This window comes from Hemicordylus capensis, chromosome 3 (assembly GCF_027244095.1).
Source record: "Hemicordylus capensis ecotype Gifberg chromosome 3, rHemCap1.1.pri, whole genome shotgun sequence".
In the NCBI taxonomy this organism is placed as follows: Eukaryota; Metazoa; Chordata; class Lepidosauria; order Squamata; family Cordylidae; genus Hemicordylus; species Hemicordylus capensis.
In genome coordinates, this window is record NC_069659.1 from 125296100 (window position 1) to 125321528 (window position 25429).

Sequence of the window (25429 nt, forward strand, 5' to 3'; positions counted from 1 at the left end):
TGCGATTCATCCCAAATCAATTTGCTAACAAATCAAATTGCACATCCCTACTACATAGAAAAAATCATACTTGCCAGCTTTCTTCCTAAAGTTAATTATTGCTCTCATTGGCGTTTCATGAATTGCATCCCTTCTCATGCTGGGGTTGTGTATTATAAATATATTACAGGTTACAAAAATGATTTCAGAATGAAGGCTTGTTTAGTGTGTGCTTTTCACCTTGGTATGGAGTTAAGTAATGCACGTTTGGTTAGTCAATGCTATGTTTGTATCCAGCTATTTTCCCATATTAACTACTGCCAGATTAGAAGTGAAATCTGAGTTGACCCAGAGGCCTACTTCATGTCAAAAAGTATATTGACAAAGCCTGATAACAGTTCTTCCCCAGTCCCATTTATGAGTATCTTCTTGTTGCAAGGGGAAGGAAACAAAGAGGCAGACACAATTGACAGAGATTATGTACGCCATAACTATTCTGCCAATATGGTTCTCTTAAAGCTGGTTTGTACGACTGGGGAAATTGTTCCTGATCCACCTTTTGGTGAAGCAACGCTGGCCCAATAACACTTTTTTGAGGCCTAAATCACAGATAATGGTTCACTGCTGATGCTCACCAGAGTCCCCAGGCCACTGGCAACTGCACAGTTTCAAGCTCAAGACACTGAACTGGTGCCACATCAATTGAACTCCTGCAAAAACAGAACAAAACAGTGAATGAGAATTACAACATAGCTGTCTTCATTTCCTAAGCCCTACTGACTCTGAACCTGCCTCCTTTCCTACTGCGTTACCGTCCTCACCTCTTGGGATCATATATACCTGTGCCTGCTTAATACTGTGGAGTAAAGAAATTGGCTTCAGCTCTTGTGTAACAAGGAACCTCCCCTGCTTGCAAACAGTGTTTAAAACTTAAAACACACAGGATCTGTATTATTCTGATATACCTTTGCAGGCAAGCTTGGAGCAATGGAGTACATTTTGTTCTGGGTTTATGGCTTTTTCTTTCTGTCTTCCTTTTCAATCGATAAAAATTACTTGCAGGCTAATGCATACACACATGGACAAAATGTGTTGGTACCTCTCCACGAAAAAAGAACCCACAATTGTCTCTGAAATAGCTTGAACTCCTGACAAACATAATTGGCACCCATCATTGTTTATTCCACATTTACTAAAAATCAGACTTTGCTTTAGAGTTTTGATGCAACAGAATATTTCAAATAATAACAAAAATGAAAACGGCATGGACAAAAATGTACCAACACATTTGTCCATGTATGTATATGGGTTTTTAAATCCCTGGTTGTTTGTTCCTTGAAACAGGTATTTCTAAATGAGTTGGCTATTATTCTTTTATCAGTTTTGCAACTGTATGGGATGTGCTTGTGCACTGAATATGACCTTATTGTCTAAAAACGGTTTTAAAAAATCAGCTCACTTCTTATGTTTAAATTACCAACCACATGGTGAAAACATTGGTGTGACCATGGTTTAAATTACCAACCACATGGTGAAAACATTGGTGTGACCAAGGTTTAAACTGGCTTCCATTTGGCAGCTCACAGTAGACCAGCCCTTGCAGTCTAGGTTTAACGTTTGAACATAAGATCTTTTTTTCATGTTAAAGCATCCTTTTAGATACACAGAAACATTAGCATTGCTAAGATTTCATGTTTCACATGTTTAGTGCCTTAAAATGCCTTAAAAACATATGCAGTAATCATCCACAACTACTGCTAGATGGCACTAGAGTGCAATATTTTTGTTAAAAAGACAAAAAATAAGCTCACATCTTTCCAAAAGTTGAAGCTTCATGAGCTGAAAATTTATAACAACTAGCTTTTACATTTTTATCTTTTGAACATGTGCTGAGTTCTCTTTGAGAAAATTCTTCTCAACGTTTTTGTCTGTTTCTAAAGCTGTGACTCTTAATATGCAGCTGTAATGCTGGCCTCTCAGCTCCTGCACAGTAAAGATGACTGCTTGGATTTTAAAAAGTTATATCTTTATTAAACGCAGTAGGGAATTAATGTATCACATTAGTTAGTGCAATCTGATAGCATTTAGAGAAATGCATATTCTGTATCTTAAGCTTTTCCATTCATGTATTTGCACGGAATGCATGTTAACATCTTGCCAAACAACCACGTTACATGGTCTAACCACGTTTTTAGAGTGCAATCTGCATTAATATCTGCTTGCTTGTTGAGTATTTTAGTTGTAACTAGAGTGTGAGAGATCATTATGAATTGAAGAAAGAGGTTTTTATTTTCTGGGTTTTTAAAATATGTATTTTAAATGTTTGTGAGATGCAGATACTATATTTTTCTTAAACTGCATAATTTCAGATAGGGAACTTATTTTCTTGCTTTTACAAAAATAGGGTTAACATTAACCCACTTTTATTGTACCAAAGTTTAATCAAGTAAACTGAGTGGGTCAGACCACAAATTGCACTTTTCAGGGGGAGTGTTACATGGTACATAGAGCTGTATTATGTGTTTATAGTAGTGGTAGATATAACTTCACTTGCTTGGAAATATGCCACAATTTCTTATTTCCCTCCTTTTTTTTAATGTAGTGATGAGTGAGCTCTCTTCAGATTAGAATTGGTTCAGCAATTATGATTATCATTGGAAAGAGTTTTTTAAAAATGTTGCTTTTTTACTATTTGAACTCTATAGCTAATTCTTGTGACTGTAGCTAGAGACCTGCCACAGTGGTAATATTTATTTTCCTATATACTCTTACAATAAAAGTATCTAATTTTCGTTTAACACAGGCTGGATCTTATTTGAAGGTTCCTACTGTTCTGTGCAGCATTAAAAATGTTTGAGGACACTGTGCTTAGTGTCTTATCACATGGATGGAGAAAGAGACTTAAACTAAAAGCAGATAAATTCTTTCCATGTTGTGTAATTTGTGTGGCTGTTTGAACATATTTTTATACTTTGGATGAGGGCAAACAAATTGAAACCTAATCCAGATAAGCTAGAAGTGCTGTTGGCTGAGAGTTTTGCTGATTTGGGCGAACATGTGCAACCTCGGTGATCTTCACTATTTTTTAAGCAGGGATCAGTTTGGCAAAACAAAAAATAAAACACCCTTCAGTGTGAGAGCCATATCCCACTGTGCAGACTTGGAGGGCCCTTAAAGAGAGAAAAGGCCCTAAGAGCTCTTTGGCTAAAGTGCTGAGAAGGGCTACACTTTCCAGCAGTCCATACACACCTTCCAAGATGGTGCAGCAACTCACAGGCTTCACTTCCTTTAAAGGAACGCCACTTGTAATAGGCTAAGTGCAGCACTGCATGATAGGAATGATCACTTCTGCACAGTGCCAAGAGGGCCATGCAGAATATTCACCTTTATCCAAAGCTTCACTGGGGTCCAATAAACAACTATTCAGGGACCCACACTTAGGCGGATGCCACTGGTCCCCAGGCCTTACAATGAAAGATTTTTACTAATTTAGTTGCTGGGCAGACTTTAGCCATTTTCATGAGATGAATCCAAAATGAGTGCCCATGTTTAGTAGGTATCTCAGTGTAAAGGTCATTAATTCATTTTTAGGAAGTGTGTTGGTGTAGCATGTTTGTGATGAGATTTAATTTTAACCATATTATCTATTACACAAGAATTGGAAATTTAGTATGTTATTTACACTTTTAAAAACAAGCTGATTTAAATTCTATTTAAATTTTTACAATCCATTTTTAAAAAAAATTCATACATTTTTATTCAGCCTGCTCAGCGTGTCCTTTACTAACTTTTAATAGTAAAAGACACTCCAACTGCAGCCCTTGATGGATAAAGTCGCTCTGGTCTCTGTCATCCATGCATTGGTTACATCTGGGTTAGACTACTACAGTGTTTTCTCTGTGGAGCTATATTTAAACACAGTTTGGTAACTGCCATTGGTTCAAATAAGACCACTAAGATTCATTGGTCATTGACCTACTGACCCAGATAAAATTCAAAAATTCATTAAAAATTGCCTGAGTTCCCTATTGTTTTGCGGGTTGGATGATAGGTAGCATCCATCATGCCCTACCACCCAACCCACTTTGGTGTCCTTAGGAGCTACCCATGGGGAACAATGGAGTAGTTCGAGTCCCCCATTATTCCCTATGGGTGAACCGCTTCGAACTGGTTTTAATTGGTTCATCGAATCGACCGGCTCAGGTGGTTGGTTTGACTTAAATGGTTTGCAAACCCGCAGTTCAATTGGAATTTGGACCAAACCATGGAAAACGATCCATCAGAGCCCTAATCACAAGTTCTGATCTCATTAACTCAGATTATCAAGTACCAGCAAAATGGCTTTCCCAATGGAATTTTTTCCTTGGGGAAATCAGCCAAGCTCCTTCTGCCTTGAAACATTTTCAATTAAAATGTTATAAATCATTTTAAAATTTATCTTATCTTGTGCTGGCTCTCTTAATAAATTTTTATGTGGGTATGTGTTTAATTTATGTGATTTTTAAAAAAAGTTGCTGTTTAACAATTGGCTGTATTCCTATTTTTCATTCATTAGTTGTGGTTTGGGAAATTATGTATATATTTAAAAGCAGGAAATAAATGTGAATATCTAAAGCATAAATAAATAAAGCAGCCTGAATGCTGCTTTGTAAGTGCATGCACAGAATTTTGGTTTACATTTTGAATTAGAGAAAAACGTGTGTGTGTGTGTGTGTGTGTAATGCTTTCTGATATTTTTGAGCATTATGATTCACATTCTAATCCAGGTACAGGAAAACCTAATTACTCACACAGGTTCTGTTCCTCACCACTACCACAGGCATTACAGCTATGGGGAAAGGTGGGTTAGGTTCCAGGGAGGAGGGAAAAATCCAAAAAACTGCCCAAAACTGCCCAGAACTTACTGTGCCATGCTCTGTGGGTCCCCCATGTGCCCAGATATGCCCACTAAAGGATTAAATGCCTCATGAAATCATGGAGAACAGCCGATTTTTGTGAAGAAACAAGACACAAAAAGGCTCCTTTAGACAAAATGGAGGGCAGAAGTGACCTCCACGGTCACTTCCATCCCTCTAGAAATGATGGATATGTGGGTTTTAACTCTATCATATCCACCGATACTGGAAACAGGTGTCTGTTAGATACCGCGTGGATACGTGGAACCACAAAGGTTCTCCTGTAGTTTTTGAACTTGGCTATGTCACTATTTATTTAAAGTTTTGTGTGTGCACGCAAGCATGCACATAACACATTCATTCTCATGTCCACAAGATGTGTCACACACTCGTCTTTTTGATCAGGCGTACAATTTTTGCATGGAAGGGCAAAATACCTAGCTTAAACAATTAAATACTATGAGTGTTGGAAAGGTATGATGATAATAGTAAATGATCTAATGTCAAAAAGTTGAAACAAAGCATTGGAGAAATACTTGAATACAGTTGGGATCAGGGTACATTGTTGTTATTCCTAAGCTTATTACACATTTGTGGCCTTAGGTAGTAATCTTTCTGATGCTTTCTGCTTCAAATGATAAAGCAATTGCTTCTGGTCTTAATCTGTGACAACTACTGTTTATTTTGTGGCATGATTCAAGATCTGTGTGCATTCATGAGCTTCCTAACTATCCCAATTACATACACAAAGGATTCTTCTCTTCCTTTATTGTTATTTTTTATTGTTATTGTTATTTTTACATTTATATCCCGCTCTTCCTCTTAAGAGGAATCTTCCTCATACTTAAGTTTCTCTTTCACAACAACCCTGTGAAGTAGGTTAGGCTGAGAGAGAAGTGACTGGCCCAGAGTCACCCAGCTAGTTTCATGGCTGAAAGGGGATTTGAACTCGGGTCTCCCCGGTCCTAGTCCAGCACTCTAACCACTACACCACGCTGGCTCTCTCTTTATGAGTGATCAAAACAGCATTTATGTGTATGTGTATTGCAGTGCTACAATATGTCTGTGATCATAAATCTATAAATATTGCATGCTGTTTCCAGGGTTCTGAACAGGTAGAATTGCTGCCTGATCATGATCCTGTTACCTATCCTGGCTATACTCACATCATGCTAATAATCCAGAGGGTGGTCAGTATCACATTGAGCTAACCACCATTATTGACTCAATGCCTTAGGATGACAGGGTGCTTATCTTGTATGAAGAGTCAGCATTCAGTGAATAAAGTGGCAGCTATTCTGATCACCACCTCTCCCTTGACTTTACTGCCCAAGAATTCATGAGGGCAGGAGGCAGCATCATTACATTTTCCTGGTGCATTACTGAGGGAGAAATTGTGGTGCCCTGTAACTATAGGGTGCTCCCTCCCCCACGTCCCACCCCCAGTGATACATCAGGATTTGCATCTACTTGGAACCAGTTATTAGTTTGATGTGAAACAGCCTTAGCTGTTCCCTGTTACCATATTTTCCTTTTTATCTTGGACAGTCTCGTTTGTATGGATGTTTAATCCTTGTTTCAGGTTAATTTTTGTTGCTTCTTTCCATAGGACATGGACACTCTGTGGGACCCCAGAATATCTTGCTCCGGAAGTCATACAGAGTAAAGGCCATGGAAGAGCAGTGGATTGGTGGGCACTGGGCATTCTGATATTTGAAATGTTGTCTGGGTAAGTTCTGGGGAGATGGTTGGTTATGTGTCTTCTAGTTCTTTTCCATTTTTCAGCATGAGGTTCTGTTCTCTGTAGTGCCTTAGTTTTGGTAGTAATTGTGCCTCAAATTTCTGAGCTCTGAGGCTTGTCGTTTTTATTTTTCTGTTGTGGTGTTCTAGGTTTATGAAATGTAAAATTATGAATATAAAGTTGAAGGAAGCATAAATAGGTTTTGCATATGCCGAGCACAAACTTGGTTTGTGCACATGCCGAGTATGTTACCCTAGGAAAAGATAGATGGGGTCACAATAAGTGTTTTTGTGGGAGCTGCATTAAGATTTGTATAACACTTGTATATCATGTTTCTGTTCCTGATGTCATACCTTCATCTCACCTAGTTTGTGGTAGATCATGCCCTCAAGACATGAATGTAGGGGAGAAGACTTTCCCCATTCAGAGTACATTGGAACATTAAATTACAGTATATCTAATACTTTATTTGGTGTTGCATTAGGGCTCATGTTTATCAAACAGTAGAATCTGGATGGTGTGTTTTGTTGGAGTTTATTGTTGCCCATGAGACTAGTTAAAAACTAAACCCACTAACCCTGCTTTTTGATATACTGGTTATGTAATTATTGAATTAGTTTTGTGTGTGCATGTGTATGAGAAAGGGAATTTAGTGTCCCAAATGCCCAAGAATATTTTGAATCCACTAGATGGCGGTATTTTCAGAAAAATATAAAGAAGATTTAATGTTCTTTGTTGCAAGAAGTATTTCTTCTAAATAAACTGTACAAGTTAATGTACAGTAAAAATCAAAACTGCAATCTTCTGCTTTTAATGTTTTCTGTATTATGGTTTTTTGACAATCACATTTTAAGGATTTGCAGAATGTTTCAAGCTTGGAATGGCCTGCCTCGAAACAGGCCATTCAGAGTGCTCCAAGCCAAACAGACTGCCCTTCAAGTGAAGGGCTTGTTCTGTCAGAACAACTGGCTTGAATTGTTTTTCCAACAGAATGTTCCAGGTAGGGATGTGCAGAACCAGTTCAATTGCAAACAGTCCACTGTGAATCGGGTTATTTCGAGCAATTTAATCATTAACCTCTTCGAGCTGGTTCGTCAAGCTGACCTGCCCAGCCAGTGGGTTCGACCAAACTGGTTTGGGGACCCACAGTGTGGTCCTAATTTGGTTTGAATTCAGACCGAACCACAGCAAATGGTCAACGCACATCCCCTAGTTCCAGGCATCTGCATTCCATTCCACAGAACGCAAGTGCCCATAATCTTATGTCGGAACAACTGGTCAAGCGGGTTGTCCGACAGAATGAGCCCTTCATTTGAAAGATGCTCTGTTTCAGCTTGGAACACTCTGAACAACCCATTTTGAGGCAGGCCGTTGCAAGCTTTTAAACTTTCTGCACATCACTATCATATTAGTATGAGTGGATGCTTGTTATCTTCCAAAACGCTAACATACAAGTGGATCTTGCTATATGCTGTACTGCTATTTGTGGTCCCACATATCTGCAGGTGCCTAATTGACACCTGACATCATCATCCGCAGATACAAAAGGGTTAAAATTCATGATTCATTTATGCCATTTTGTAAAGAGAACCCATTTTGTGGCTCATTTGCTGCCCCACTTCTCTGGAATTCCCTTCCCCCACAGATCCATTTAGCTCCTTCCTTGTTGATTTTTAAATCTTTATTGAAGACTTTTCTTTTTTGCCAGGCTTTTACCCTGTAGTTTACCTATTTACTTTTTTCCATTTTCTTTTTTGTTAGTTACTTTAGTTTTATTTAGAATGTACTTTTAATGCTGTCTTGTTTTGCATGTTTTTGTACACCGCCCAGAGTCTTCGGAGTGGGCGGTATATCAAATGTTTCTAATAAATAAATGTCTAATAAAATTTGTTCTTTAAAAAGCATTTTCCTCACCATTCTTGGTGGAAAAATCAGGAACTTGGGGTTCGGTGGGTATTCTTGGACAGTTTGATACACGCAAAGCATGGTAGGGCACTTTGAGGGTTGTTTGGTTTTTTTTGCATCCCCCCTTTTTTGCCCCTTCTCCAGCCTCCAGGAACCTAACCCCCCCATCCCATTGACTTTAATGCCCAGTTATCCATGGTTCTCCCATTAACTGGGTTCACCTGTATACATGCTTTATCTTATTTTGTGTCCAATTTACTCTGCACATGTGCACAATAAAATTGAACATATTCATTCTTCCATGATTGAATAACTGCCATTGCAAAAGAGCAAGCAAGCACTGAATCAGACTATTATAGCTTTACAAAATATTGAGTTGTGCAGTATTCCACCAACAATCTCAAGGATTTTCTACCCCAGAAGGCTGACTTACACATTGCTTGCAAAGCTATCAAATCTCACTTAAATATTGGTAGGCAAGGACATTCCACACTTCACAGGCTACTTCAGACTGAGGGCCAATTCTTATGATGTTTGTATGTGGCTATCTGTTCCTTTCCCTACCCTCCCATATGATTTTACTTATATATCATTTTTCAACAAAAGTTCTCAAAGCAGTTTAAGTAGCATAAAAGTATGAAAAGATGGATCCCTGTTATAAGAGGGCTCAGCCTAGAAAAACAACAATATAAACACGAGCAACTGCCATTGGAGAGATTCTTTGCTGGGATTAATAGGAATAGTTCATCTCCACCTGACAAATATAAGTGAGCTTTAAAGGGATCATCTTTGCCTAGTTAGTAGGAAGTGTTGTTGCAGCAGCCACCTTCGTTCCTCTGAAGAAAAAAATGTGTCAACTTAATTTTCCAATGCTCGTTTAAAAACAAAACAAGTTGCTGACTGGTGTTGAGACAAATAGATCACTATTAAATCATAGTTTAACAAGCTGTCATGACAATAACTGCATTTTAACGTTTTAAAAAATGGAATTGTAGTAAGAATCTTGCGTGTAATACAGGGCTTCAACTATACAGAAATGGTATCCAAACTCGTTAATAGTTTGTTAAAATTTAGAACTGCATTCTGAATGTGTACAGCAGATTTCTTTCTAAAACTTAAATGTCAAAGGGAAAGATTGTGTTCCCAAACAAAATACTGAGTAAGAAGTTAACCTAAAAATGCTGCTACACTCAACCAATTATAAACTATGATTTTTTTAAGAAATTGACACAAATTTTGATAGCATTCATTCTGTTTCTAAGAAAATCCTGTGCTTTGTTAAATGATCTAAAATTGGATGCCTGAGAACATCATATGGTAAGAATATTTTTAATATTTTTGAGAGACTTCTGTCTCTCATGTAGAATCCTCTTTTTTAAAAAAAGCAAAACAAAACTGACTTTTATATCAGCCTGATATTATCAAAGTCATTTTTGCAGAAAAATTCCTGTGAAATGGTTATAAAATTCAACTGGAGAAACACATGCATTAAAGACAGGAATGATTTTCTGTTCTTTTAAAATGTGGCCCAAATAAAATTGCATCAAAACAATCTAGTACTATAGGCTTTTAAAAAGGCAGTTTGAGCCATGTCTTACCATGAATATATCTAATGAATCGGAAAAGCTTGTTTAACGGAAGCTCCCATTAAAGGGAATTCCACTTCTGCTTTGTATCGCATATCTCACTTCTGCAGCCAGCAGACTACAGGCCTTCACAAAACCTAGGCCTTCCTAAACTCCAGATGTGATAGCTTGATACCAAACAAGGACAGAACAGACAGTCTTAAAATCAGAATAACTTAAATTTTCATCTTAATTTAGCCCTCTTGGTTGCTACAGAATGTTTCAATATGTGACAGCAAATGCTTTTCCTTTTGTCATCAGAAGTAAACATGGAAATTCCCAACACTAACTATGTTTGCAAATGGTAAGCAATTGCTAGGGATCATTATATGGAAGCAAAACTATGAGGACACAGTAATATTCTGTACCTGTAGTTCACCAGTTGATTGCCCCATCCTTTATGTTTAACTATCATCCTGAATCATGAGGTAAATTCCAACTCCAGGTGTGGAAATGTCGCATAAACTTGCAAACTGCTGTACCACCAGCTATTCTCCACCACACATTAAGGTCATCTGAGGAGGTTCGTCTCCAGTTACCACCAGCTTGTCTGGTGGTGACTCGGAGGTGGGCCTTCTCTATAGCTGCTCTGGAGCTGTGGAATGCGCTCGCTACAGAAATCCTCAATTTGAATTCTCTGTTAGCCTTCAGGAGAGCCCTTAAAACATATTTGTTTGGTCTGGCTTTCCAGGGTTTTTAAATCTGTTTTAATATTCTAACCTGATTTGGGGGATTTTGATCACTGTAATTGTTTAAGTTGTTTTAAAATGTTTTAAATTGTTAATTGTTGTTATATTGTTTTTAATTTGTTTTAGCTATTTATTGTTTTAGTGGTTTGTTTTAATTGTAAACCACCCTGATCCATTTCGGAAGGGCAGTATATAAATCAAATAAATAAATAAATAAATAATATTCACTTTCACAACATGTCACTTTTACTTTGTATACCGCGTGCCCAAAATGATGTCCCTTCACCAGTTTCATTATTAATAAACACATGGCATGGGACAGAAAAGCACCCCAAGCTGCATGGACATTCTCCATTGGGATAGTTTCTCTCCAAGTCCAATGTTAAGTCATTTGGGGAAAGAGAGAGAGCCCTGTTTCTCTTTGTAAATTTAAGTTTGTTTCTCCTTTCAAGCTCAAATTGACCTTGAAAGGTGATCGTGTCTGACCAGCAGTCAGCATTGCATAGTTCTGTGCTCCCTAGTTTGGGCACATGAAACCAGCCCCTTCCAGAATGTCATATCTTTAAATGCATTCAGAAGTATTTAACTTTGCATACTAGGGATCTTAGCCACCAGAACAAAGGCAGAAGGATCACAACAGACAGCACCCACATCTCAGCCTCATCAAGCTTGGCATCAGTGTATCAACCAAACAGTACATATCTGCTTTTTTCCACTTTCCTATGGAAAACAAAGGTGGAGCTTGGATCCAGGCAGTGAGAGCACGAACATGTAGAGGTGGGATGTGAGGCACTGAACAGTCTGCTGAATTTCATTTACCTTCCAGTGAAGATACTGAGGTCATAGGTCACATAAGAGGCAGGAATGGCAGAAGATCGTGTACAATAACCAGTCCAGTGTTGAAATTATACATGAACATGCAGGGGCAATATGTGAAACAATCAAATACATAATAGAAGAAACATTCATCCTTGTCACAGATGATATTTTGCACATCATGCTCAAGGAAACCAATCAACTGACTGAGCACAGGAACATAGGAAGCTGCCATATACTGAGTTAGACCATTGGTCCATCTAGCTCAGTATTGTCTACACAGACTGGCAGCGGCTTCTCCAAGGTTGCAGACAGGAATCTCTCTCAGCCCTGTCTTGGAGATGCCAGGGAGGGAATTTGAACCTAGACACTCTTCCTAGACCAGCTACATCCTCTTTAAGGGGGAATATCTTACAGTGCTCACACTTCTAGTCTTCGTTTCATATGCAACCAGGGCAGACCCTGCTTAGCTAAGGAGACAAGTCATGCTTGCTACCACAAGACCAGCTCTCACCAACATGCATTCGTGCAATTAAATGTGATCCATCCCAAGAAAACATGTATGTGGAAACCCCTTAACCTAACAGAACTGGAAGCATATCTTGACCTGCTAATTCTTCCTGCTGTGTCCCATGCCAGTCATGAAGTGCTGCAGAGACTGCAGCACGACCCAGGCAGCCTTACTGAAGCAGAGGGCTTTGGACTTCTGTTTGTTGAAAAGTGCCTTTTATGGACCACATCATGGTTTTATGGACCACATCACTGAATATAGCTTCTGCTAACATAAGAAAAATAAAACAGTTAACTCAGTAATTTTGCTTGTGTCTCTTGCCATTTTTATTTTGTACAACAGAATTTAATTTCAGCTATATCTATTCCTAGTTAAAATGTAATAAAATAACTTAAACTGATGTTTTTCCTTTGGAAACATTATTGCCAATTGTCTTTGGATACAAGCTGAAAGACAGTGCTTGCTACTTTCATTCTTGTGAGGCTAGTTTTGTCTTATTTGCTCATTCATTCATTCTATCCATCCCCTCCTCCATTCTTTTTAAAAAATTATATATAAACTTGAGGGGAAAATACAAAAATGCTTAATGTGTTACATCCACATTCATTAGACTTCAAACTTCATTTCTTCTGAGGTATATGGAGATGACCAGGAAATATACTTGCACCTAATGGCGCAGCAGGGAAATGACTTGATAAACAAGCCAGAGGTTGCCGGTTTGAATCCATGCTGGTATGTTTCCCAGACTATGGGAAACACCTATATCGGGCAGCAGCGATATAGGAAGATGCTGAAAAGCATCATCTCATACTGCATGGGAGATGGCAAGGGTAAACCCCTCCTGCATTCTACCAGAGACAACCACAGGGCTCTGTGGTTGCCAGGAGTCGACACTGACTCAACGGCACACTTTACCTTTATTTTACCATCATAAAGGCCTTCATTAATCCACTTTATTTGTTTAGGAGGTTATTCCTTACTTGTTTGGGGTAGGAATACAGCCCATATTCAGTCTAAACCTCAGTGCTGAATTAACCAGTTGTCACAGTGTTCAATTGTCTCTTTCTTTGACATCAGTAGGTGTTGTATGGTTCCATATAATAATTGTATGCCTAATATTTGGGGGGAATATAAGTTGATTATAAGTGCTTCATCAACATTTTTCAGACTTGCTTTCTAAACACATGCTATGTTCAATGTTCTCTAAACAGATTTCCTCCATTTTTCGATGACAATCCGTTTGGGATATATCAGAAGATTCTTGCTGGCAAAATTGATTTCCCCAGACATTTGGATTTATATGTAAAGTAAGTACATGAGCCTTAATCCCTGTCTTATTTTTTCTAGGTCCCGTTTCAGCATTATTTTAAACTATCAAACCATATTGCAGTATATGAAGTCAGATCTCAAAAGTATACACTGACTGTGGATTCCCGGTGGGGAGTGGGATGCAGAGATATGTGATGCCATATGTTATAAGTAATGGGGTTACTTAACCTGCCTCCCTTATTTCTATAAACCGCTTCTTACATGTCAGCATTGTATTAGGGATGTGCACGAGCCAGCTCTGTGAACGCCCTGAACCGGCTCTGCCACCAGCATTTGAACCAGCTCAACGGGGTGGGGAGTGGTTCCCTTAGAATGCTGGTAAGGGTCTGATGTTTTCTGCATATTAGGACAGTTTTTTAAATACTTAATTTTAGTTACTGTTGCAAACTTTCATGAGCTTTGACTTTACATGTTGAATATAGGATGCTGTTGTAGTAAAGGATAAGATGGAATAAAGATCTAAATAAATAAGAAATAACTTGGACATTAATGTACACTTTTATTCTGCCTGTATTTGTAGTTCTTTAAAAATGTATATTAGGGTAAACTATGAGGGAGGAAAAAAGATGTTCCATGTGTTGAAAATAAATAGCTAAACTGATTACTTAGTTAACTTTCTTCCTATGCACATGCCATAGGTTGCATTCTCTATCGCCTGGTAAATAGAACATCTGTTCCAGGGTTTGGTCCCAAAAGCACACCTTTTCTCAATCTGCTGTAAATTTTGCCAGAAGGATTTCCTGAAGTAACAGTTCTGAAACAACATCAGATTTTGAAAGTAGAGAGAGGCTTCAGAATTGCAGCTGTTTGTTTTTTAGGAAGTGGATTCTGGACACCCCAAGTAGAATTGACTTACAGATGTGCAAGATGTATCCATGACCATTTCATTTTTTTTAAATGCCCTTTTGTCTTCTCCTTTAAACATTTTTACAGAATTTGCTTCTTAATATTCTAGAAAACAAATAATACATTGGGGAAATGTAGAATGCTTCCTTTATGTGTAAGCAGCTTGGTGACATCAGTGTCTTACAATATAATGGATGCTTGCTTAAATGGTGCAGAGTAGGTCATAGCTGCATATCTAGGCCCAATTCACACTCAGTGTGCAGTCATAAGGGATTCACTCTCCTGTGGGTTTTTCCCACATGACTGTGGGAGTGTTTGGATTTAGAAGCCTCATGGGTGGATTGAGTTGCTTAACTTTTTCCTCCCTAAACATTTTCCACCTGGGGGAACGTGATATCTGGGATGGGAAAGTCACACAACTGACCCTGGGCAGGAAGCTCCTTTATCCAAGTAGTTCCATAGCAATGTGGGGGAAAGCCATGAGGATATAGCTCCCAAACTCCTAGCAGGTAAATGTGAACTGAGTCTTAGTGGCAAGTTCAAGACTAATATCTGATTTGCATTCACTTAACATGTGAAGGCTCTGATGTTTTCTGCATACTAGTACAGTTTTTTAAATACTTAATTTTAATTACTGTGGCAAACTTTAATAAGCTTTGAATTTACATATTAAAATATGTATGCTCAGGGAGGAGGAACATTTCATCAAACTGCTAAGTGAATTGCACAAAATGGAAAATGTTCATTTCCTTTCATCTAAGTCATAGATGGTAACAACTCAGAAAGAGCTGAGTAAAAACTCCCAAAGGCTAGTGAAGGCTCCAACCTTCTGGTCCTTAAGCTTGCTCACAAAGACAACTTGGAGAAGCTTCTGAACTGTGGGAGACAAACCACTGTGCATCTCTGAGTTTCTCTGAGCAATCTTGGGTAAAGTTTTGCTGCCTGGCTTAGCTAAAGCTTAAGCATGGTCGGTCCCTGGTTATATATCTTCAGTAAATCTTGTCCCTAGCTCTGCCCTAGCCCAGCCAACAATCAGGTAGCTTATGAGTATGGCTTACAGACAGTATATAAGGAATTCTACTTAAAACTTCAGTTATTTTGAATCGGGGAACTCAGTGGATGGGATGGATCCAAGAAGCTCAAAGGATTACAAAGCTTCTCTGAACTGTGTCTTATAAGCTAGTACAGAGTTTGTTGTAACCATAACAAGTTTTTGGGGACTCTTTATTTATTGATTTTGATTTGATTTGATTTATATACTGCCCTTCCAAAATGGCTCAGGAAGGGCACATTCCCTTTGAGAGTCTAAGTCTTGGAGGAAATATAGATAAAATTTCAAAGGTGCAATTGAAAGCACATAAGTATTTGACAAAAAATGAAACAGAAATAAAAAGACTATCTCAGAGCAGCTTTCATTTTGATCAGCAAAATAACAAAAGTTGAGGGTAGTATTTTGTATTGCTGAAAAATGCTACAAGTGTACTAATCAAGCTAGTGATTGTTGCATTTTAGTGTATTTTTCAAAGGACCAAAAGCCAAGTGGAAATGTTAACAAAATGGCTAGAGTGGATTCATGAAGAATTCAGTATGTGCTGAATCATGTTTGGCTCCACACTTGCTTGGTTAATAACTCGTTTTCCATGTACCAGATTACTGCAAAACTGCCAAAAGTGTGTTGAGTGGTGGATTAATTTTTCATTCCCTCTACCCTCTCAGTTGCCCTTAGTTCATTTGCATTTTATGCATTGGAAGTACTGTATGTTCTTATAATGATAAAATTCATCTTCAGTCAAAAGTTGATGACTACATGAAGAAAGTTAATTTTGAAAGACAACTAATTTTTTCCCATGCTTATCCAGGGACCTTATTAAGAAGCTTCTTGTGGTAGACAGAACAAGACGGCTAGGGAACATGAAGGTAAGCTTTTAGATATTAAAGACCATTGTCTTTTTGTATCATCTTTGCATTCAGATCATTACAGAAATGCACGGCATGGTTTCAGTTCAAAGAGATGCTGTTCGGCTGAACACAAAACACCAGTGCAGTGTATTATGATGGTTGAAAATGATGGTTGAAAATTTATTTATTTATTTGGTACATTTATATACTGCCCCATACAAAAAAGTCCCTGGGTGCTTCACAATATAAAGCCAGTTAAAACACGAACATAATTAAAACAATTTAAAATACAATAAAAACTCTAAAACTGAAGCTTTAAAACTATAAACTAAAAGCCTGACTAAACAGGTATGTTTTTAGGTCCTTCTCAAAAACATTCTGAGAAAGGGAAACTCTAATTTCATTAGGAAGCACATTCCAAATTACGTTCTGGGGCAATTGTAGAAAAGGTCTGGTTTCGAGTTGCCATCAACCAAGCTGGTATCAACTACAAACAGACCTCCCCAGATGATCTTAACAGGTTGATGAATAAGAAGGCGCTCTCTTAAATACTTCAGACCCAAGCCTTTTAAGGCTTTATAGGTAATACCCAGCACTTTGTATTTCACCCAGAAACTCATTGGTAGCTTTATTGTAATTACAATAAGAACTTATTGTAATTCTTTTAAAATGTGTTTAATATGATCTCTTTGGGCAACTCTGGAGACCAAACTGGCTGCCTCATTCTGTACTAAATGCAGTTTCTGGACTACATACAAAGGCAGTCCAACGTAGAGCACATTACAGTAGTCAAGCCTGGACGTTACCTACTAACTGGGCAAAGAGGCACCTTTTACCGTGGTGATTCTCTTTATTTAGCAGGGGGAGAGTAACTGGCCCTATCCACCCCCAGCACAGTACTTCCAGTGACTGTTGCTGGTGTGTGTCTTATGTTTCTTTTTAGAATGTGAGCCCTTTGGGGACAGGGAGCCATCTTATTTGTTATTTCTCTTTGTAAACCGCCCTGAGCCATTTTTGGAAGGGCGGTATAGAAATTGAATTATTATTATTATTATTTTATTTATTATTATTTATTTATTATTAAAACTTTTATACTGCCCTTCCAAAAGGCTCAGGGCAGTTTACATTAAAACACCATTAAAATCAATTAATAATTAAAAATAAAAATTGTAAAACATAAAACAATGATTAACAATTAAAAACATCATAAAACAACAATTAAACAATCAGAACAATTTAAAAACAAGTTTTAAAAAGCTGAGAAAGCCTGGCTGAAGAGATGTGTTTTCAGGTGTTTTCTGAAAATTGCCAGAGATGGGGAGGATCGTATCTCAGCAGGGAGCGCATTCCACAATCTCGGGGCAGCAGCCGAGAAGGCCCGTCTCTGTGTAGCCACCAAACGAGTTGGTGGCAACTGGAGACGGACCTCCTCAAGTGACCTCAGTGGCCGGTGGGGCTCATAGCGAAGAAGACGCTCTCTTAGATACCCGGGGCCTAAGCCGTTTAGGGCTTTATAAGTAGTAACTAGCACTTTGTATTTTGCCCGGAAACCTACTGGCAGCCAGTGTAACTCCAACAACAAAGGAGTAATGTGGTCTCTCCGAGATGACCCAGAGACCAACCTGGCTGCCGCATTCTGGACCAACTGAAGTGGACCAACTGAAGTTTCCGGACTATGTACAAAGGTAGCCCCACATAGAGCGCATTACAGAAGTCCAGTCTGGAGGTTACCAACAAATGTACCACTGTTTTGAGGTCACTGATCTCGAGAAATGGGCGCAGCTGGCATATCAGCCAAAGCTGATAGAAGGCACCCCTGGCCACCACCTCAACCTGAAAAACCAAGGAGAGACGTGGATCCAGAAATACTCCCAGACTGCGAACCTGTTCCTTTTGGGGAAGTGTGACCCCATCTAGAACAGGCAGATCAAAATCATCTCTAGAGTTCCGACCCCGCACAATAAGTACCTCTGTCTTATCTGGATTCAGCTTCAGTTTATTCTCCCTCATCCAGCCCATTACTACTTCCAGGCAGGCATTTAGGGAGGATATGCCAACTCCTGAAGAAGTTGACATGGATAAGTAGATCTGGGTGCCATCAGCATACTGGTAACACCCAGCTCCAAATCCCCTGATGCCCCTAATTATTATTAACCCCCCTTATTATTATTAATCCCCCTTATTATCCCCCTTATTATTATTAATCCCCCTTATTATTATTATTATTATTATATGCACCACTGTTATAAGTTGGTTGATTTCCAGAAATGGACGTAGCTGGCGAATCAGCCAGAACTGATAACAAGCACTCCTGGCCAATGCCTCAGCCTGAGAAATCAGGGAGAAGTTTGGGTCCAGAAGTACTCCCAAACTACATACCTGCTCTTTCTGGGGGAGTGCAACCTCATCCAGAACCCACAATCTAATCCATTTCCTAAGTCTTGACCTCCCACAATGAGTACCTCCATCTTGCTTGGATTCAGCCTCAGTTTGTCCTCCCTCATCCAGCCCTTTAACACCTCCAGCCAGACATTAGGAAAGTGAGGACGTTTCCTGATGAAGTTGACATGGAGAAATAGATTTGGGTGTCATCAGCACAATGATAACACCCTGCACCAAATCCCTTGACACTCTCTCCCAGCAGTTTCATGTAGATGTTAAAAAGCATTGGAGACAGCATGGAGCCTTGCGAGACTCTATACCAGAGCTCTTGTTCTGAAGAGAAACAGTCTCCAAGCAACACCACCTGGAACTTGCCCAAGAGGTAGGAGCAGAACCACTGCAGAGCTGTGACTCCTACTCCCAACCCCTTTAAGTGCCGCAGAAGGATACCATGGTTGATGGAATTGAAAGCCACTGAGATCCAAAAGGATCAATAGACTCACACTCCTCCTGTCGATTCCTAATTGGAGATTATCCAACAGGCCAACCAAGGCCATTTAAACCCCATAGCCTGCCCGAAAAGCCAGTTTGAAATTGGTTGAGATAATCTGCTTCCTCTAAGACATCCTGGTACTGAGATGCCGCCACCCTCTCAATCACCTTGCCCAACCAAGGGAGGTTGGAAGCAGGCCTATAATTGCCCAATTCTGAGGGGTCTAATGCAGGCCTCTTCAAGAGTTGCCTAATAATTGCCTCCTTGAGACAAGGAGGTATCCTTCCCTCGCTCATACAAGCATTAATGATCTTATCAAAGCTCTCTCCAATAACCTTGCTACTAGATTGTATAAGCCATGTTGGGCAAGGGTCAAGAGAACAGGTGGTGAGGCACAGTGTCCCAAGTATCTTGTCCACATCCTTGGGCATCACAAATTGAAAATGATCCAATTTAGCCACAGAAGAACTGCTGGACACCTCCACAATAGACTCTGCAGTGACTGTAGAGTCTAGTTCAGCTCAAATACAAGAGATTTTATCTGTAAAAAAACCTCATTAAGAATGTCACAACAGGTAACTGATGGATCCAATTACTCATTCAGGGAAATGGGCATGTACTAGGTCCCTCACAACCCTAGACAACTCCACTGGACGTGAGCTTGGAGAAGCAATGCAGGCAGAAAAGAACTGTTTCTTTGCTGCACACATTGCCAGACATTAGATCTTCAAATGCATTCTATGTTAACTGTTGGATTCAAGTGGAGTCTTTCTCCACTTGCACTTGAGCCATCTACCTTGCCGCTTCAGTCCCCATAGCTCTTCCGTTATACCAGGGAGCTAATTTAGAAGCGGCTCAGAGATGGCGCTTAGGAACAATCATGTCTAATGTCCTAGTGAGTTCATTATTACAAGTCTGAACCAGGGCATCAACAGAATCTCTGGCAGAACCAGTCTTAAAACCTTCTAAGGCTTCTTGGAATTTTATGGGATGCAATAGCCTTTTTGGGCAGACAATCCTAATAGGTCCTTCACCCCTGTGGAAGAGGGTTGAGGCTGTGAGTCCTAACGTAACCAGATGATGATCCATCCATGACAATGGAGATATCACAGGAGTCCCCACCCTTCCTGATCAGAGCAAAAAACCAAATCGAGAGTGTGACCTTCTGATAAGGATTATCAGTAAAATGTCAGATCAATCGTGACCCAATATTAATCAATAGTGATACTTTTGGAGAAGCCATATTGGCTATCTATCTATATATATATATATATCACTTACATTTATATACCGCTCTATAGCCGGAGCTCTCTAAGCGGTTTACAATGATTTAGCATATTGCCCCCAACATTCTGGGTACTCATTTTACCGACCTCGGAAGGATGGAAGGCTGAGTCAACCTTGAGCCCCTGGTCAGGATCGAACTTGTAACCTTCTGGTTACAGGGCGGCAGTTTTACCACTGCGCCACCAGGGGCTCTCTATAGATATTTGCATAATGGTGCAGCATTGGTCCAGTATTTCTGGTGGTGGTGCCTAATAGCTGCCTTTAAATATTTGAATATATTTCAGATATTCACACAGAAGAAGGAACAGACTTGTCCTCTGTTGCTCCTGATCACAGGACTAGAACTGATGAGTTGAAATTACAAGGAAGCAGATTTATTTATTTATTCATTCATTCATTTTATATAATGCCCTTCCAAAAAAGGCTCAGGGCAGTTTACATCAAAATAAAAACAATTAAAATCAATTAACAGTTAAAATCAAAACTATAAAAACAGCATAAAACAAATTAACAGTTAAAACGTTTAAAAAGTAAAAAAAACAAACCCTGGAGAACCAGGCCAAACACTTACAGCAGTTTAAAACAATTTACAACAATTTAAAAACCCTGGAAGACCAGGACAAACAGATAAGTTTTAAGTGTTCTCCTGAAGGCCAGCAGTGATTTCAGATTATGGATTTCTGTTGGGAGTGCATTCCACAGCCCCAGGGCAGCTACAGAGAAGGCCCACCTCTGAGTCGCCACCAGACGAACCAGTGGTAACTGGAGACAAATCTCCTCAAATGAACTTAACGTGCAATAGGGGATCATGTAGAAGAAGGCATCTCTAAGATAACCTAGACCTAAACCGTTTAGGGCTTTAAAGGTAATAACCAGCACTTTGTATTTTGCAATCATATCGGAAACATATCGGCGGCCTTTTCAAAACAGGCATTATATGGTCTCTGGGTTGCCCCAGAGCCCAATCTGGCTGCCACATTCTGAACTAACTGAAGTTTCCAAACTACATACAAAGGCAGCCCCATGTAGAGTTCATTGCAGTAGTCAAGCCTGGAGGTTACCATGCACCACTGTTTTGAGGTTATTCTCTTCAAGGAATGGGCACAACTGTCGAATCAACCGGAGCTGATAGAAAGTACTCCTGGCTATGGCCTCCACCTGAGATACCAGGGTGAGGCCTGGGTCCAGGAGTACTCCCAAGCTGCGCACCTACTCCATCCGGGGTAGTGTAACCCCATCCAGCACAGGAAGATCTAACTCACCCCTCATATTCTGAGCCCCCACAATGAGCACCTCCGTCTTGCTTTGATTCAGCTTCAATCTGTAATCCCACATCCAGCCCATTACTGCCTGTAGGCAGGCATTTAGAGAATGAGTGCCATTTCCTGAAGATGAAGATGAAAAGGAGAAGTAGATTTGGGTGTCATCAGCATACTGATAGCACCCAGCACCAAATCTCCTGATGACCTCACCCAGTGGTTTCATGTAGATATTAAAAAGCATTGGTGACAGAATGTCTGCCTGAATACAAGATATTTTGTCCACAAATAACCTATTAAAAGCATCACAGCAGAATGACCCCGGGAACTGATTTAAAACAGAAGGAGCAGAGATTAAACTCCTCACAACCTAGGATAGTTTTGCCGAATGCAGACCTACAGACGCAATGGATGCAGACCAAAAGCTTTTTTTCGCTGCACGCACTGCTACCACATAAGCCTTCAAATGGGTCACATGCTGCATCCTTTCAGATTCTAACCGAGTTCTCCTCCACCTACATTCTAGTCACGTACCCAGCCACTTCAGCCCCTCAGTGTACCACCCCCCAAAACTCCTCAGCATACCAAGGAGCCATTTTTGAAGTAGCTTGGAAGGGATGCCTAGGAGCAATCCTGTCTGCTGCCCTGATGAGTTCCCCGTTCCAGGTTCCCACCAGGGCATCAACAGAATCACCGGCCACACCAGTGTCAAAACCCTCCAAGGCTTTTTGGAATCCTACTGGGTCCAGCAGCCTTTTCAAGCGGACCATTCTAATAGGCCCACCACCCCTGCAGGGCTGGATTGTGGCTGTGAAACCAAGCTTATTAAAATTAGGAGGGATTCTTAACTGTAAGATCTGTTTGGTAGTCGAACTGTCTGCCTTGTGCAGTGGTAGACTTGCTTTCTCTGGAGGCTTTCAGACATAGACTTGGAAGCCATCTGTCAGGGATACCATAGCACTTTCCTGCACTGAGCCATGGTGTGGACTGGAAGAGCTCCGAAACCCCTTCCATGTCTTGAATTATGTTACTAACTTACAGAATTGTAGGCTATTTACAAAGGTTATGGATGTGAACAACTAAAACTCAAATCTCCTTGTCTTAGAGAGTCGAAATAAAACAAAACCAAGAAAAACTTCAGCACAACATTTTATCAGTTTAGCTTAGTCACGTTTTTGTTTAAAACACTTTGATCCATACCCAGTGTGGTGGAAATTCTGATCCCTGCTCATCCATGAAGCATGCAAAGTACCCTCAGATTTTATTTTAAGAACTGATAAGGCCATGTGCAAGTTTGTTTTTCTCATGTGACATCCAGATGTAAATTCATGCAGAGGAGATGCACAAGCTTGGGAGACAGATACAGCTTGAGTATATTTTCCATGTGAGTTCTCACACTAGTCACCCATAGCTGACCAGCCACACCATGAAGCACTCTGCAGTCAGAGAGGAGCTTCAAAAGCAATTTGTGATATAGCATGGAAGGCCTGCTATTTAAAGGGAGATGGGTTTTTGTTGTTGTTTTAAACCACTCCACATGTGCACCCCTTAGCCATATTTAAATTTAGTTTTCTAGACCTTGGACTTCATCTAGGAATGTTGCTTGATTATTTATTTATTTTTAAATCAGATTGGGACTAATGTGTAAAAGAATTATATGTAACCAATGGGATCCAAATTTGATACAATGTACTACTTTGAAATCTGGTTTTGAGAAGTACCAGAAGAATTGGTAAACTTGGACCAGTCTACACATTACACAGAATAAAATGGTAAATGGAGATAGAAGCATTCTGAAGTGGTGCAGTTCAGACTAGGAGTGAAAGGTTGTGTTTTTGATTGCTGCTCCCCACATTCAGTCAACTCATTGAACAGAGAGACAGATTTAGCATTTTGTGCTGGTTTTCAGCATACAGGGAGGATGCTTTTTTAAATGATATGAGTCTTCCCACCTTCAACTTCATCTCCACCTTCATCTAGAATTCTATCACTTCACCATCTTTCCCCCACCCCTGTGTAATATGTATATTGTGATTGTTTTAATAAAAGGCAGTATACAAATTTAAGAATAAATAAAATAAATGTAGACTGGGTCTCAGATGTAACAGCATACTCTGCAGTTGCCTGATGGAAGAAATCTGACTGTACCATCACAACTGATAAGGTGGCTTGTATTTTGGCAATGATAAAATACATATTGGGATTTCCTGCCATGTAGATCTCATAACATTTTCTTTTTCAAAAGAATGGAGCAGATGATGTGAAGAGGCACCGATGGTTCAGATCTATAGACTGGGATGGTGTACCACAAAGAAAACTAAAGGTGAATTTCAGAAGAACAATGTCCGGGAGAAATGCATTCAACGCAATATATTATTTCATTAAATCTTTACTATGATTTGACATAATCACTTCATTCCATAGGCCCTTTTGAAAATTCTGTTCAGTATTTCAGTAGACAGTTAAGATTATTGTTAATGGAGCTTCTCCAGGGGACTTGGTGGGGACCCCAAGCTACATTTTAGGCTTGTGTGGGGGAATTACCTCTTAAATGGAGCAGTCCACCTTCATAATGTTCAAATCCTTGGTGGTGGAAAAAAACTGAATGGAGAGGTTAACGTTCAAAAATAAAGTAAGGTTTTATTTGAGGGTTATGGGGTACAAGAAGCAAAACATAGTGAGACGGGTCTCAGGGATCAGTGAGACCTGGTTTGGGAAGCTCAGAGGATCAGGGCGGGAGCCCTGGGCAGCCAGATCAGTCGCCCACACGATTGCCAGCTCCGTGACGGAGCCGGCAGGGGCTGGGGAGTTCGGAGGCTGCACAACCCCCGGAAGCACCAGTATGCCCTGCACGGCAGGGCATACTGGGGAGACCCCCGAGCTGGGAAGCTGTTTTTCAGCCTACTTGAGTAGTCATGTGCACGGACCGGTTCGGAGGCCATTCTAAAGGCCTCCAGACCGGTCCGGACACGGGGTGGTTTTGGTTCGGGTGGGGGGTTCCAAAAGAGTACGGGGGGGCTTTACTTACCCCCTCAAGAATGCCGCCGTATTTCGTTGAGTAAGCGGGCGGCATACCTCCCTGCCGCCCGCTTCATTCCCCCTCCTCTCGGCGCGGCTGCTAATCCATTCCTCCTCCTTTTGAATGAATACTCAATCGGGCGGCAGGGTATCTCCCAGTCCCTGCCGCCCGGCTCTTCAATGCCCCCGGCTCGGCTGGCGCCCCCCCCTCAGCCCCAGGACCCCTGCCGCCCCTTCCCTTCCCATACTCAAGGGGTCGGCAGGAGAACTCCCCTGCCCACCCCATCCCCTTCCCCGGCTGGGCTGCAAATGACTTCTAGGAAGCCTTTTGCGCGCCTGCACAAAAGGCTTCCTAGAAGCCATTTGCAGCCCAGCCGGGGAAGCGGACGGCAGGGAGTTCTCCCGCCGCCCGCTCTCTAAAGTTCAAACTTTAAACAAAACTTTAACCCCACCCCGTTCCCAAGCCCAGACCTCCCTTCCCCCCTCAGCACTGGTTGGAGGAGAAGAGAAAAGAAAGGAGAGAAGGAAAGAGAAAGAGGGAGAAAGAAAGCAGAAAGGGAGGGGGGATAGCTCTGTCAGTCTATTCCAGCTTCCCACCTGTGAGTAGTCAGGGGATTGACAGGGTGGGGAGGTAGTCCTGTAACTTGACCTAAGAGTTCCTTCTGCCAGACTACATGCCAAAATGGCATGCCCTTTTAGTTAGCTACAGGTGAAACAAAGTGAAGATCACATGTTGCTGTGAGATCCAGAGTGCA

General features: G+C 40.4%; 1 protein-coding gene across 1 annotated transcript in view; it reads left to right on the top strand.

Moving 5' to 3' along the window:
* Positions 1-25429, top strand: part of PRKX (protein kinase cAMP-dependent X-linked catalytic subunit) — an 86503-nt gene that overhangs the window by 59291 nt on the left and 1783 nt on the right. Inside the window, exons 4-7 of the mRNA XM_053311911.1 lie at positions 6484-6603; positions 13373-13468; positions 16196-16253; positions 23902-23979. Coding sequence (XP_053167886.1) covers positions 6484-6603; positions 13373-13468; positions 16196-16253; positions 23902-23979 — 352 coding nt within the window. The remainder of the gene's footprint in view (positions 1-6483; positions 6604-13372; positions 13469-16195; positions 16254-23901; positions 23980-25429) is intronic.